At 38.5% G+C, this 15,891-nt stretch overlaps 1 protein-coding gene across 12 annotated transcripts in view; it reads right to left on the reverse strand.

The window, feature by feature from the left end:
- The window catches only part of LOC112453837 (ras GTPase-activating protein nGAP), a 296,057-nt gene that overhangs the window by 42,592 nt on the left and 237,574 nt on the right, over positions 1-15,891 (reverse strand). The window contains exon 1 of one of the 12 annotated variants that reach the window (XM_025014799.1): positions 14,366-15,885. The exons of the other annotated variants lie outside the window; for them this stretch is intronic. Within the exon in view, the coding sequence (XP_024870567.1) occupies positions 14,366-15,245 (880 nt within the window). The 5' untranslated portion in view covers positions 15,246-15,885. Of the gene's footprint in view, positions 1-14,365; positions 15,886-15,891 lie in introns of those variants that run through there. 12 annotated transcript variants of the gene reach the window in all.

A 15,891-nucleotide genomic window follows, 5' to 3' on the forward strand; every position in this document is an offset into this window, starting at 1 on the left:
TGTTATTTTAAAGCGTATTTCTCTCTAAGGACGGTATTCATAATCGTTTCTTATATTTAAGACGATCTTATATACAATTTTAAGATGTCATAAAACCAATCACAGAGCCGTATTTTAGCATCTTAAGACATTACTTAAGACGATCTTGAAATAAGAACTATGAAAGCCGGCTTAAGTATATTGACTTAACGATGGATGTTATTAATATGGTTTATCATCAAGAGTTATTTAAATTGTAAAAAAGAGTATAATTTACAACACACACATATATATAATTCTTTATTATTTTCTATCCAAAGACAGAAACAAATATTTCTTGGAAAAATCCTATTGACGATAAATCTTTCCCGAGAAGATATTCGTGAGGATATAGAGAAAAAATATTGGCTTTGGGGCGAAAACTCCGAAAATTGCGCTGGGGGAAGAACTTTAAATAAGCCTCCGAGAGCTACAGCGTCCGATGAAAAAGAATGGCGCAAGAAATTTATACTGACGCGGATATACTTATGACGCAGACGGTGTGAATGGAAAACGTAATTATCACAAATGCATGTTTTCTCATGTGTCTCTTTTAATCATCACTTCAAACATGATGTCAATTTTCATTAATAAAAGTGGAAGTTGTAATCGATTCATAAGCCTATTGACATAATGTAAACTAATACTGATGTCAATAAAGAGAGCAATTAGTACAATTAACGAACCAAAGAATCACTTTGCGCCATTAAAAATTTGACTAACGCCTGTATTTGAATCTGTATAGTGTTAATAATATGTTTGAAGGTATTGCTTCCTATTTAATATTTATTATAATCGAAAACAATTACATTCGCGACGAGTCTGAATCAGCACGTCTGAATCAGCTATCAGCATCTTCCGGAAATTCGCGTTTCTGACCCAAATTTTTATCTAACAGAGTCCCCTTTCCAGCTAGGTGACATCCAAGGGATCGGTTTCTGGTTTGCGACAGAGAAAAAGGAACAGTCAGGGTCGTTACTCTCGGCGGATGACGAGGCAGAAGTTCACGGGTCTTCGTCGGAGTGAACGTGACTCATCCGCGCGCCCTAAGGAGAGAACTAAGAACATAGTATGGAGGAAAGCAATGCTCTCTATGTCGAGGCTGACTCGAGAGTACATCCGGACGCGAAAGTCGATTCACGCTCTTGGATTGTGGTAAGAACACGATCATGGCAAATCGAGTGCCTCGTTTTCGCGTAGTATCCTCGGTATCGCGAGAATTACTGGTAAATGAAATACACGTACCGGGTGCCCGCGAGGCATCGTAAACCGCACGGAATTGACGGATTTATATTTTCTCCCGGCGATGAAATACGTGATTAAATTAACTATATCCAAATATGAAAATTCCATTTTAATAATAACTTCTGTATATCAAATTTTGAATAAACTTTAATGTATGATTAGACAGTAGTCATTTTTAATTTAATTTTTTCATCGTTATAATATTCGAGATCATATCTAGCCATGTTTTACAATGTTACATACGTTGAATCGTGAAAATCAAGTCTGATCAAAGCGTTAACGCGATATAGATCAACTTGGGTATGCTATTTCTGGGATTCAATAGCGTCATCTTTCTAAATAAACTATCAGAAGGGGCTCGTCGGATCGATTCGGTGAATTATGCAGATGCAACGAGAAAGAGGAGCGGCTGATAGGATGCAGCGTCGATAGGATGGCGTTCGCACATTCTCACGAACAACGTGCAATAAAGCTCGAAAAAAGTTTAACTTTAACGGTGGTGGGCCGCAGAGCGGTAGGGATGTCAGTCAGAACATTCACCTAAATCCGCGCCATAAAATAGCTTTTAAAGCGATCAGAAGGGAGATGGAAGGGCGGCGCACGAATCGTGCTGTCACAAAGGGACACATTTTTGCGGATTAAGGGCGCTCTTTATGCGTTCATTGTTCGCGAATCAGGCCCAACCATTTCTATGTGTGTACATAAGAGCACGAAGACATATAGGTCACGCAACTCTTTTCCGTGCATGGAAATCCTAACAATAGAGGATGATCCTTATCGAGCAACGTAATTATGCAAATTAATATGGAGGCTCATTTTGAGGCGCAAATTTCAAACAATCGGTGGTGTGATTTGAAGCACACAAAGACGTGTAAAACGTCACATTTCTCACATCTCGAGACAAGCAGCTTCTCAGAAGTTACAGAAATCATTGTGTACTTTCAGAATTGCATTCTTTTTTTTTTTACAAATAATCAGTTGAGATTAGATCTCTCATTATCAAATAAAAAATCATTGAAATGCTTCGTCAAACTTATTAAAAGTAGTAAACTGAAAGTAATAAACGTTATTTATTTCTATCGATGTTTCAATTTAGCATTATTTTGTAATCATAATTTTTTTAAATAGTAGTTTTCAAATTCTAACTAATTAACGAATATCTATGTCGATTTTTATTCTTTTGGTCATTATATGGCAATTCATATGATGTTTTAATGACTTCTCTAAGGAATATCTTGTCGTTTCCAGAAAAGCACTGTTCTGGATGGCTAGAGAAGTACATTTGATAATTAAATCAATTAAATGGCATATTCATTATTGGTCAAATCTTTGGCAATAAGGAAAGCGACGTTCAGTCGGGTGAACGAAGTAATTAACTTGCAATCGACGAACAATGATATTAATTCTATCGTATTTGGCAGGAATGGAAATTCCACGGTTTTGCCAAGGCGGAAACGCTCCTCGCCTCAACTGGCTTCTGCGGTTTGCAATTCTCGCGACGAGATGAAACGTTGCGATGCGACGCGCTCGGGGTGAGGAAAAGCAAACCGTGCGATAACAGTGGTTGGCAAATTCAACCGCAAACTTAATTAACTATCGATGACAATGTTCGCGTACCGTTGTGAAAATTATAGATTGTCGAGAGCAGAGAGAGAGAGAGAGAGAGAGAGAGAGAGAGAGAGAGAGAGAGAGAGAGAGAGATCGTACGAAATTTCTCGCTAATAGTAATCTCGTGACATTAATTTCTAACGGCATATCTTCCATGCGCTGTTGGTGCATGTGTGTTTTCTATAATTGATTATGAAAGAACGACAATTATTTTGGAAGATTAGAAATTGTAAATTACTAATACTTCATCTTTATTCTAATATGAAATGTTTATATAGCCGTGTAACTGTAAAAAGAAAAAAAATAAAAAGGGGACCGATGACAAAATAATGATTAATGATGTCGTCCTGATAACGTGATTGAGTTAAAGTATTCTCACAAAAAAAAAAAAAACACGACGATATTTCGCATAATTGCGATTCTCACGGTATTGCGTATCAATTCGGAGGTCATGATGACTCATGTGAAAAAAATTACGACGGCATTGTGTAATGCGATGGTCGCGAAAGTAGAAAGTATGACGCGTTGATTAATCACAATCGCGTGATTAATTACTTTAATAAGTTACCGCGCGCGCGCACGCGTCGCTAATCAGCTGTTGTAATTAATCGGCGAGTTCGTTGCTCTGTGCAAAGCAGATTCACGGTGTTTCCAGCATGTGTTAATGAACATATGACGTATGCGTTAATGTATAACGTTCATTTTACGTTATTGCGCATGTAACATCTTTCGACACATAATTCTATACCTACAGTCAAAATTAAAATAATAATCAAAGGCTTTATATAAAAAAGCTGATAATTGCGATTTTTAGGCGATCTTTTACGCGCTAAATCATGAAATTTGTGCAAAGCGAATAATGATGTAACGACAAATGTACCACCGTTTACGGACTCAATGGATCAAGGTATAGTTAACTAATTTTGTACCACTATTGTGTCGGATTTCGTAATGCTCGCGGATTTTTTTTCCTAGTGGACCGTGCTTCCTTTTCAATCAAGGCGACATGTAAATTTTACTGGTTTCACCCCCGCGCAATTTAACGCTCAATTCTGCCGCTAACCTCGCAGCAAATTGCTATCTCAATTGATCGTGTCCTCGACAATGCATTTGTGCCGACCGTTACTTAATGGCATCTGACTGCATTGTAGGACACGTGTATCGGGCACTTTTCCGCGGAACTCATTGCGACCCGACGTACGCCCGTCACGCATTGGCCTGATGTTACTTCCGGTAGCTCCATTCAAACGCGAGGGAACGAGGAAGCTTCGTGCCAATTACGTCGATTACTATGATTGAAAGCAGTTTGTCAATATTTCGGAGCAATACACTAAACTGTTGTTTCAAAAATCGGAATCATCTCTAAAGGAATCACTTTTAAATAATGTGTACATATATGAATCTTTTTATGATATCTCAAATGTTCATAATACCTCAAGCATCGATTTTTTTTTCCCGTCTATTTTACACAAAGCAAAATTAGTTTATAGTGCAGCAAATTAGTCGCGTTGTATGTTCTCGAGGCTACCGACGCCTATCGTTGCGTCATGTCCGGTGAACCGCTCTGAACTTGATATAATGTTGTTGCTTCGTGAAACGCAAAGTGGATCATCTAGAAACGAGATGGAAAAATGTGTCGCGATATGCAATCGCATCATGTCCGACGATACGACGTCCTGGTGTGATACTTTTTCCAGCACAAACAATGCGCTTAAGTTCACTGACACGTGCCACAAATGATGTTAAATCAGAACTGCATGCAGTAAGGTTTCAAAATTTTGCGGATTAATATTGCAAAAGTAATAAATTGTGAATTTCATAAAAATGAATAAAATTGTATAAAAGAGACGATTAATATATATTGATCGATCTCTCTCTCTCTCTCTCTCTCTCTCTCTCTTTCTTGACATAAACGTAAATTTAAATTATTTACTAAACAAAAAAACTATATTTTGTTATTTTAAAATAATTTATTAGTTAAAAGCACTGAACAAACAATTCGATCGGTCGACTTTTGGATCGAATTATTCATCTGTATTGCAACTTGCAACGCGGGTATCTTCCCCTATCGGTGTCGGAAAACTAGAGTGCAGCGACCGAGAAATTAGCATATTTATTGTCGAGTTGTACGGCTTACAGACGTAAGAGTAAACGAGAGGGATCTCGCTACGCGTCATGGGATTTCTATCTTCAACGGGAAAGGAACAGTCGCATTTACATACGTCAATCTCGTCAGCGCATCGTTTTCACGCCTCCGTCAATCATTTTCTATTGGATTTTCCATGTGAGAACGTTCTAAACACACGGAAAATGCCTAGACCCGTCTATACCGGGTGGCGCGCGTTGTTGACGGTTAACTCATATTAAACATTAACTTCGGTCTTTATTGGTCGCACGTGCAATCGATGAACAAGACGCCATTACAACTGGCACACGTTGATTCGCGGTGCAGGGTGCAGGTCAGACTGTCAGAGTTCAGTAGACCGGTCATGGCACGGAGAACACGGAAAATCGCGTGTCGAGGGGAAACACGTGTGCAACGAAATGATCAACGGTTTGAGTGACGTACGCACGCACGCACGCACGTGTCTCGCGTGTATTATGAATCTATAAATATCTCCGTATTTATAGATTCATAAGCCAGAACGAGACGCATCGAAATCTATAAGTGATACAAATAATAAACATAATGAAATAATATGACGTTAAATAATGTAAATAATATATGTATAAATACAGTAAAATATGTTTAGCTTCGCGAATTAATCTTCGATGATGTTGCTAATGAAATTAATTTCTTAAGATATCAGCAGAAGATCTTCAAAAATAAAACCGATAGCTGATTAATTGATGATAATGAAGTCGAGCTATGTTTGTAACGTGAAGTTTAATCGATCGCTGTAGGGATCGATTCGCGTTGTGATAACCAAAATACCTAGAAATATATCTCTGCAGTAATATCGATAATTTACGAGCATCGTTTTCTCACCTGAAATAAAACGAGCTGTTTAATCCGTGACCTTTATCGATAGCTATTTTTCAGTCACGCTTTACTTCCACGGCAATAGCAAAATCCTTTAGTATATTCCTTGATTTAAGACCTATTCAGTGTATCGAACTAAATAGATTGAAGCTATCACGTATTCTCGGTCGATTTTATTTACCGTCCATTTAAATAACGCATGCCCATCGCGTAAGGGCCAAAGCACATAACATTGGCGTAGCGATATACGACGGTCGTAGTCCTCGACCTGACAAATCAGGATACGCTAAAGCTTGTGCGTTACTTACGTCCACGACTACGACTGTCATATGTGCTTTGGCCCTAAGTATATGTCAGCAATCACGCTTTTACATCTTAGGTTTTTATGTCGTATTTTTACTTACATAATTTTATTATAACACAAATAATAATTAGTAATATATAATATACAATATATGAAGAGAAATAAAAGCTTAGAAGATGTTCAAAGAAATTAATACTTCATTAAGATTGATAAACGTCCGCTACTTATAGATAACAAACTTTCGATGAAAGACTGCTACTTATTGTTCTGTATCGCTCGGAAAATTTTCCTGAAGAAAGAATTGTTCAGTTCCTTGGGCAGGTAACTCCGATAAAAAGTTGGCAAATGATCGGGTATTAAAAAATAACAGGTTTCGTTACCGACTTTTGACATGCACAGCAGCATATTGCGATCGCTCGCTGTTCTCACGCACCGCCACCGCCGCGGGCGAAAGGAAAGAAATCCGCTCACTTCGTGTAATTGCGGTCTGTCGACTGCCTTGACTAACAGAACTTTGCTCTAACATTGCACTGCGATGTGAATCGGTTATAAATATAAAGAGATTCTGACGTATTCTCGGGAGCTATCGGCAAGAAAGTGAGAAATATTTAAGTGTATGTGCGGTGAAACTCACAACCTAAATATCAGTAAAATATGAAAAATTCTGAAATTTTTCTAGACATTATTATTGTTGCACCTACTTTTGTAATTTGTTAAAAATCTCTAAAATATTTTATGTCCAATTCCCGCGTTACTACTTTTCGATACTCATCATTCTATAGAACGTGAAAGATTTACGAACTGATGGAAAAATTGATCAATTCAAGCTTCCCTCCGTTTATGTGGACATAAATGAAATCAGAACGAATCGATCGTGAGAAAACGCGAACGAGTCGCCAAGAAATCTCTAACTTCTCCTCTGGAAACAGAATCGAAGAATCTCGCTGTACTGGGAAATCTGATGGGAATAGATTTCCGGCATATTCTCACGTTCGGCCGTTCGCAGAAGACACTATTTTCCGTTCGTAAATTCGATTCATTCGATTCTTACTAATACGGAAAAGTGGCACATGCATTTTTTGAAATATATCAAATATCTTCATCCATATAAAATATCAATATAAATACTTCGTATTATTAAATCTTTAAATAATAACTCCCGTTAACACGCATTAAAAAACGAAGACATCTTTTCTATGTTTCTAATACACTTGAATATAAAACTCTCCTTCAATCGCCATCCATTGATGCTGTAATCGCATTGTATACGACAAACGTTATATTCAAATCGGATACGATCAAGCAAATCGTGATCGACGATGAAAGGTTCAATTGGTAATGTGTAAACTACACGACGGACTGTACGAAATATAAGGCCACGGGTTAAACTGGCGTCAGCCATAATTAAGTAACGTCGTGTCGAAATCGTTTCACAACGAGACCTACATTGAGTAAAGCGCTTTGAAGAAATCTGATTCAGTCTCGCGCACGAAACTTTTCTTGTCAATGAGACGCCATTAGTATCTACCATAAGGTCAATGCGGTGGGGTTTTACGAGTTCGCATAATATAGACGATGTCATTATCTCGTACATTGATACGTCACTCGTTATCGCAACTCGCTAAACAGTGACGCGAACTATTGATTTCGACATGAAACGTGAAAAATTTAATCGAATAGAAATCTAGGCTGATCAAATAATAATGCTTCGAAATACAACTATACAAATCTAGAATATTAAAACATTTTAAAATTTTGATTTCTCTTTTTTAATAAAAATTTTTACGATATTAAATATTTTTTAAAGAAAATTTATCGTATATTATCGTATTTAGTTGGAGCGTTTTCTATAATTGAAAAAACGCCGGTAATTCGCATGAGTGCGCATGTCATTGAATTGCAGTATTCCTGCATGATTTTTGCAACGGAAAATCACATGTTATTTCTGATCTATTTAATTCTCATGTCTCTTCCGAGTGAGTGATCCAGTGAGTTCCCCGTTTGTGTAAAAAGGGAGAGAAAGAAAGAGATCGGAATGGAATTCTTTTATCCCACGGCAGTTGTCGAAAGTTACTATTTGCAGTGTCATCGCGATTTTTCACGGAAACAAGGCAAGCGGCGAAAATAGAACCGAAACTGAAAAAAATGATCTGGTCAGATCTCTCAAACACTCATTTGTATAAAATCGCCGATTGATGGGGTAAAACCTTTTTTCGTACGGAAACTCAGCGAGCGTCAGAATAAATGTGAAAAATTGGACTCGTGTCATTGTGCGAAACGCAACGAAATCCTGAAAGCTCAATGAATAAACGACGTCGGACGGTGACGGCGCGATATCTGCTTTTTCTGTAAACGTGCAATATGGTCCAAATAGCAATATCGCGCGATACCGACCTTATGGTGCTTTTGCAGAGTACGCTTATCGTGTACATTACTGTATAGAGAAGCAAACTCATGGAAGATTTATTTTAATGGTTTTTTATCCGATATTTTTATTCCATGGGTCAAAAGCGCATGGAATATGTATCGATGTATAATATTCTATTTGATTATTTGAAAGGTTTAACATATACAACCATTTTTAACTTATTTTTTTTTTTAATATAAAAATATTAATTTAAATTTAATTTTTTCTAAAAAATCGATCAGTTTACAAAATCATTGTTATCACTAAACTCTTCTGATTCTTTCAATTGGTGGTGATGAATATATTCACTTAAGAGAAAATAAAGAGAATACTAAAAGTATATGTGCATAAAGAGGCGATGGCAGAGAAGTTTGGTCGAGGGAACTATAATTGCGGCGACTTTTTCTTTCGATTTGGACTCGAAGAGAGCAGGTGGCTGAACGAACGGGCCCTACATAAGTAGGTTCCCAAAATGTCGATGCAGAGGTCCCCCGATTGCAATCAACGCGATTTGTGGACGGTGGGGATTCTCCGCGTTGTTAGCGCGGAGTCACGTGTTCCAACACAAACTAGTTAGTCACAAAAATCTCGGGGACCGCATTCCTGCCGGGCTTATTAATCTTGTCAACCTCTGCCGAAAATAACATGTGCTTTATATGACTAACCCTAACAACGATATCATATCGACTAAATGCACGATATCGTAGAAGTTAAGAGAACAACTAAAAAAGATCGAATACTTTATGTGTAACTTAATAGATTGCGTTTCGTCAGCGTTATAATTATTAACAATAATAAATTTTATTAGAAAATTTATTTAGAAATAAAATAATACCTTCTTCTGATTCTTCTATTTTTCTTGAATTCTAATATTATAAATTAATTTTGTAATATTAATGTTAAAAATGTTATACCTAACGTCTTAATATGATTTTACAGAATAGCTAAAAATATTATTAGAAATGATTTCCTGCTAATAAAATTTAAAAGTAAAAGCAACAAGAGTCGCGTAACTAACATTTATTAGAAAAAAGTCGATCCCCTATTATAAGATAGGCTTCTAATATGCGATAGCGAGGTTTCTGCTAAACTAATAACTAATAAGTTCTATCTGTTGGTTCCATCATGAACTTATTGCTTTTAAAGTAAAACCTATTTAGTGGAAAATTCATTATTCCATCATGCGTGCACTTGTTGCGGACATTTTTCAATTCTGCCCACAGACTTCCGAGTTCCGGCAATCACGCAAAATAGATGTGGTATCTCATAATAGGGGACTTTCCTCTATATATTTTGCATTCTTTTTCTCTTAAAATAAACTCTTGCTCGTGGCAGAGGACTTATCTAACTATGCGGCACATATTATAGCTTCGGCGAAAGGTGAATATCGTTTGAACAACTTACGAGTCAACGCGTGTAATCCTCCGGCTCTTTAATTAAGATGGTCTTCGACGATCGACGAGAAATAAAAAGGCGCGCGGTGGCGGCCGTGCGGCCGCAGCGCAATTTCTGTCGCCCTAACGGTACTGGCGAATTCGTCGACGGAATCGCAAAATTCGATCTCCCGTGCCTTCCCTCCCTCCCTCCCTCCCTCCTTGTATCGGCCTGATTTACGAGGCCACCGCGAAAACCCTCTCGTTCATTTCTGTCACTCAACCCGTCCAATTTACCGCGCAATTTTCGACATATATAACTGCGCGGATAGGATCTATGGTAGGATCTACCAGTGACTGACGTTCCTCGTTCTCCTCCAAATTGTGCAAATCATGTTTTGCGAATTGAGAACACAGAAATCTCATGGTCGCGGAGTAAAACTTCAATTTCAACTATTTCAAATTCTAAAATATCGAGTAAATTCATGAATGCGAAGCGATATACCTTACTTTCGAATTTTAAACATTACGTGAATCTGATTCCAGTGGAATATAAATCGACTTTTCCCTAATACACATTGCACTATAAATTTTACTTTAACGTAATAAGCTGAATTTGAAATATAACATCTATATAATAGTCCGTTAAGATAAAAAGAAGAGTCTCTGCTCCGATATCAGTATGTGGCTATAAAAACGTGCAGAGCTAAAGAATTTCGTTGAGTACAGCTCGGGATCTGCTCAGATCGTAGTGTAAATCATTTTAAACTCCACGATAAAGTCCGCGCCACGTTCATCGCGTTTATTCTGTTCGCGCGGCAACGTAAACGTAATTTACCGCTTTGCCATTCTTTCCACGGACGGGCCCTATTGCGCTGCACCATTTCCTGCTTCCCGACGAAATTAGCATAGAGAGATCGACGCTGGAAAAGGCGAGGAACGGTCGCGGCAAATGGTATCGAGGGAACGATGTGTCGCAATGGCGCTTTCGTGAAACCGCACGGCAGATTCGCTCGGTTTCGCTTTATCGGTACGTCGGAATAATTTTATATAGTTCAGAGACGACGCAATAAGCCCTCGCAAAGTAGATCGTGCATTTAGACAACGCAAGACCGCTACGAAGCGTCCATGTGAAACGTCTTACATCTTATTTATGCCTTTTCCCCTCGCTATATTACGGATCGGATATCTCTACAAGACGATTTCTGCCTTTGCGAGAAATGCGACGGTGGTCTAAGCAATCTTTATATTAAATTGTTTCGACTTGTCAAAAAATATTTCTTAAAAAACAGTTTGATGCGTTATCTGTTTATAGATACAATTTTTTTGTCTTATCTTATGTAAGCTACAGTTTTATTTTTTTTTTGTTATGTTATGAATTCTTTATATTACGCGAACGGCCCCCTTCTTGCGTTTTATTAGATACTCTTAAAAATAAGCTATTTTATAAATTTCTTTAAAAGATACAGCCGCGTAATAATAAATCATATATAAAAACATCAACAACATGACAGGTATCAATTATATGCAATATACACGAATACAATCGCGTGTTACATTAAAGAGTTACATTACATTGAAGAGAAAACGTAGTTGAAAATAACAAAGCTAATTCTCGCACAGCTCATCATGCAAAATAAGAGCCTCTCTTGCAAGATTTTATCCTTATCATCATGAATATTCTTTCCGATGGCACCGTTCGGTTACGGAGTATTATTACGGAGTATACCAAGCATAATGTGAAAGACGGTGTAATGCACACGTGCTGCTTTCGGATAAAAATAAACGAGATATACAGAGTGCCCTAGATCTGAATGATACATTTCTTAGTCAGTAAATCGATTTCTTTTTAACAGAAATATCGCAAACAATCTTAAAATTATGAACAATTAAAAATGAAGACCGAAAGGAGAACTCTTTTTTTCAAATGAAAAATAAAATTGATGTTAATCCATTTAATAGTAAATTGAGAGATTTATAATTTCAGAAATTTAAAAATCAACAAAATATTTAAAAATTTGGGAACTCGTCACAAATGGTATCGACTCCAAAATCAGAACTAAGACGTTTTGTATATGCATATTCCTCTTCGCCGATTTTCGCTATATCATAATAAGATTCTCGGAAGCATTAGATCCGCCCTGTTAAGTTTCGCCAATATATCAAGATAATTTTACCGAGCGAAGGGGCAAACGCGAGTAGACCCTCGATCATCTGCGGTGCTAGAGTGTACCGAGAGAGAAGATTTAATACACGCGACCGTGTGTACTTACTCCGATAACTGTGTTTAGCTGTGTGTGCTTGCATTCTTCGCAATTAGCTCGAGGGAAGGAGGACACGCCGATGCGACGGTTCATTGCAGCCGCAGTTTGAATTAGATAAAGCCTTGTCGCCTATACTTTAGCTCTTTTGATCTCTAAACCGTAAATTATTCGACATGAGACTCTTGCTTTATCTATAGTGCGAAACTTGATATATAATTTTGAGAATTCGTACAAAGAATATTTCTTGGAACAGAGATTCGCAGCGAATTATGTTAAATCTTTCGCAATCAATCTTCTTTCCTACGAAGTCTATGAATCCCGTTGACGATGAAAAAAGGGTTAAAGGAAAACAGTTTACTATAATAAATGTGTTTCGACAAATAATTCAACATGCATTTATAACATTTAACACGCTCGACAATTATTTAAGATTTGAGATAAGAGGTTATAGAAATTTTGAAATTAATTTAATATATGATTTGAATATTATTTAAAAACATATTATATTGATCGCAATTTAAGATATAAAAAAAGATAATCTTTATATATAGATGACAGATGAAATAAAGAACATATTCGAAATGGCACGCGATTGTCAGAATTATTAATGTTTCCTCATACGCATGTTTTCTGCGTAAATACCATCATCGTCCGCAAGAAGCTGATACATTATCGAGATAGATATAACAATGCGTAACGCCGTTTTGCGTGTATAATCATTACGCGCGTATGTTTCCCTTAAAAGTCCCGGGACTCTTCTGACGATGAACGCACTCTGTAATTTTGTACTTTATAATTACGATTATACCGTGCCTCGTAAAAGTTTTATACTTTCGACCGCCATACCTAGACTCTTGAAACATAATGCTGATGAATGTATAACACACTTTATGCGATCCTCCACAAACTAGGACAATTAATTTTCCTTTAACAAATCTGATTTTATATGTCAGATATAATGGAGAAAAAATTATTTTATGTTATAAGAAAGCGGCAAAATTATCAACGCACATAATATTTTTAAAAAATATTTAATTTTTACAAAAATGTAATTTTATCTTAAAAGGAAATTAATTCTGAAATCATTCTAAATGTACATGATACAGTTTTTATACTATTTAACATTATAATAATTTTTCATTTCATTGGACACACGTAGATTTCTTTGCAAATAATCAAATATGATAAATATATATACGGTTTAGAGAACCTTAAAGCATTTTCAGAAGTGGATAACAGAGGTCTGTTATGTTTACCCAAGATCTTATTAAGTGAATCTTCGGAATCTGTTACCGATAGAGCTCTAAACTCTCGATCTCCTCGTAAATCTCGCTCTTAAACGCAGCTTTGTGGAACGGCGCAACGTGTAATTATTGCATAATTATCAAGTCAAAAATCGTTTAGAGACTATGGGTGACGTGAGAGACTGTGCGGAAGTGGCTAATTAACACTCGTTGCTTGCTCGAACAAACCGGTGCGTCCGGCCGATTATTTGAAGATCGTCGACCGACGATCCCGCGATTTTAAGTACCGCGATGTGATTTATATCGCGAGTAGTTTATTATTAAATATCCTACTATCGAATCAGTGAGCGTATATCTCACATCGTTTCGCGAACACGCTTCGACTCATTATGATAAAGCGATGTTGCAGTGGGGTGATTCATATCAATATGCATAATTTCAATATTAATTTTCTTCATGGTAACTTACGTTACCTATAAAATCTCCACAGCAAAAAAGGTTTATGTAAACACATTTATATATAAAAAATAAAATTACGTGAACTTTTTTATCTAATCTTATTAAAATTATCTTGAACAGATCTGAACTTTTCGTACTAAAACCGGAAAAGAATATCTTTAAAGTTTTAGTTTTTAGATAAGAAATACTTGTATAGTTGTATTGTATAGTTTTATTGCTCACTATCGCTAGTGAAATATCTAATAGATATTGACGTATAAAACCACTTCAGATTGGATGAACTACTTTATATAAATCAACATCAATCATAGTAACGTGATAATCTACACGATGTTCAGCACAATTATGCTAAACAATACGCATCTTGTATCACATATTTAATTTATCGAACCGACGAGTATCGGCGCAATAGAAGACCTGTGTAGGTATTTGAATAAACCGGAAAGACTCGTTTGTCTACCTGAGTGTACTCCGCAGTCGATATCGGCGTCCTCGAAGACGGACGACTCGATGCATTCATCATCGGCGACAGCGGGATCCTCGGTGGTTTCTTCGTTCTTGAATCTATCGTTACCCGCACGAACGTCCGGTTTCTCGACGGTGCAAGGACTATCGACGGACGCGTGCCTTCCAAGACGCACCAGCGTGCTGTTGCTCCTCGCCAGCTTCGTGCTGTGAGTCCTACGGATCAGGAGATTCGTGAGAGTCGTGTTCTGCTTGATCCTGGGCTCCTGATGGCTGATCCTATGATCGCGGCTGGACCCGGCTGACTTCGGGACCGAGTCGACGACGATTCTCGTCGCGGGTTTCTCCTCGGCGTTTGCCTTCTTCCTGCATCCGGCATCATTATCCACTTCGAAGCAAGCGATAGTGTTGTTCAGACGACTATCCTTCCTGCTGCTGGAGTCTTTCCTCCCGGTGAATCGACTTTGGAATCGCTCGATGGTCTTGAACGATCTCGTTCTCTCGACCTTCTTCCTCTGCTCCACCTGACCGCTGGACGTCGCGGGCGTTCGCTCGCACTTGGACGCCTCGAAGATTCTCGTCAACGACTGCACCTTCCCCCTCACTTCGGGTAACGTCTCGTCCGCGTTTCTCCTTGCGCTCGACGTAAAGCCGTCGTTGTTGCTCAAGGTGCGCGTGAGCGACCCGGTCGTCGGCGTCTTCGACGTGCTGCCGATGGGGAAGGTGTTGCAGGCGAATTTCTCGCAACTGCCATCCGTTGAATGGCCCTTCGTCAGTTTGGCGATCGGCTGCCGCGTCGGCTCGCTGCCGTCCAACGGCACGTAGAACGTGGACCGCCGCTTCGGCGATTCCTCGGGATTCTCAGCGGTCAGCATGTCTTCGCATTTCTCGAATCTCCTCGGAGCGATGTGGGATTCAGCTGCGTCAAGTTCACGACGTTGTCGCGTCACGCGAGGCAAATTGTATTACTCGACCGGACGTCGCTCTAGAAATCCGACTGTCCTGAGCTATCACGCCTACTTGGTATGGTCGAATTATCGGTGCGTTCCGGTTTCTTTTCACACGCGTCGAGAGGAGATCGACGCTGAATTTTCAGTCGAGCGTTGTGCTTTTTTATCCGTCACGTCTGCTTTATCTCGTTGTTCGTAGTAACGCTACACGCACCGCGACGATTCCCTCTTTGAGATCGGCTTTGACTCGCTCTCCGATTCCGCGCTACTGCATTTTTGCGTATCGGGTGTCTTTACGGCGCAATATCGAGGACACGCCGTCAAGATCCTGGCAACACCGCGGGAACTTGTAGAGCCTCCACCCTCGGAGTCGCGGATTAACTCGAGAATCGCGTACGATCTTCAGGGTCGATAATAACAATGATTACATCTCTTCTTCTTCTCTCTTTTTCGCTTGAAATCGGAATTTTTCGTGACGGCTCTTTCGAGAGACCGTCGCGTCGACTTGTCCCTTCGGAATATTTCTCCGTCGCTTTCTCCCTCTCGACACCCGCGCTAAATATAGACTATT

Source organism: Temnothorax curvispinosus, unplaced genomic scaffold, assembly GCF_003070985.1.
Source record: "Temnothorax curvispinosus isolate PA1 unplaced genomic scaffold, ASM307098v1 QBEX01004731.1, whole genome shotgun sequence".
NCBI lineage: Eukaryota > Metazoa > Arthropoda > Insecta > Hymenoptera > Formicidae > Temnothorax > Temnothorax curvispinosus.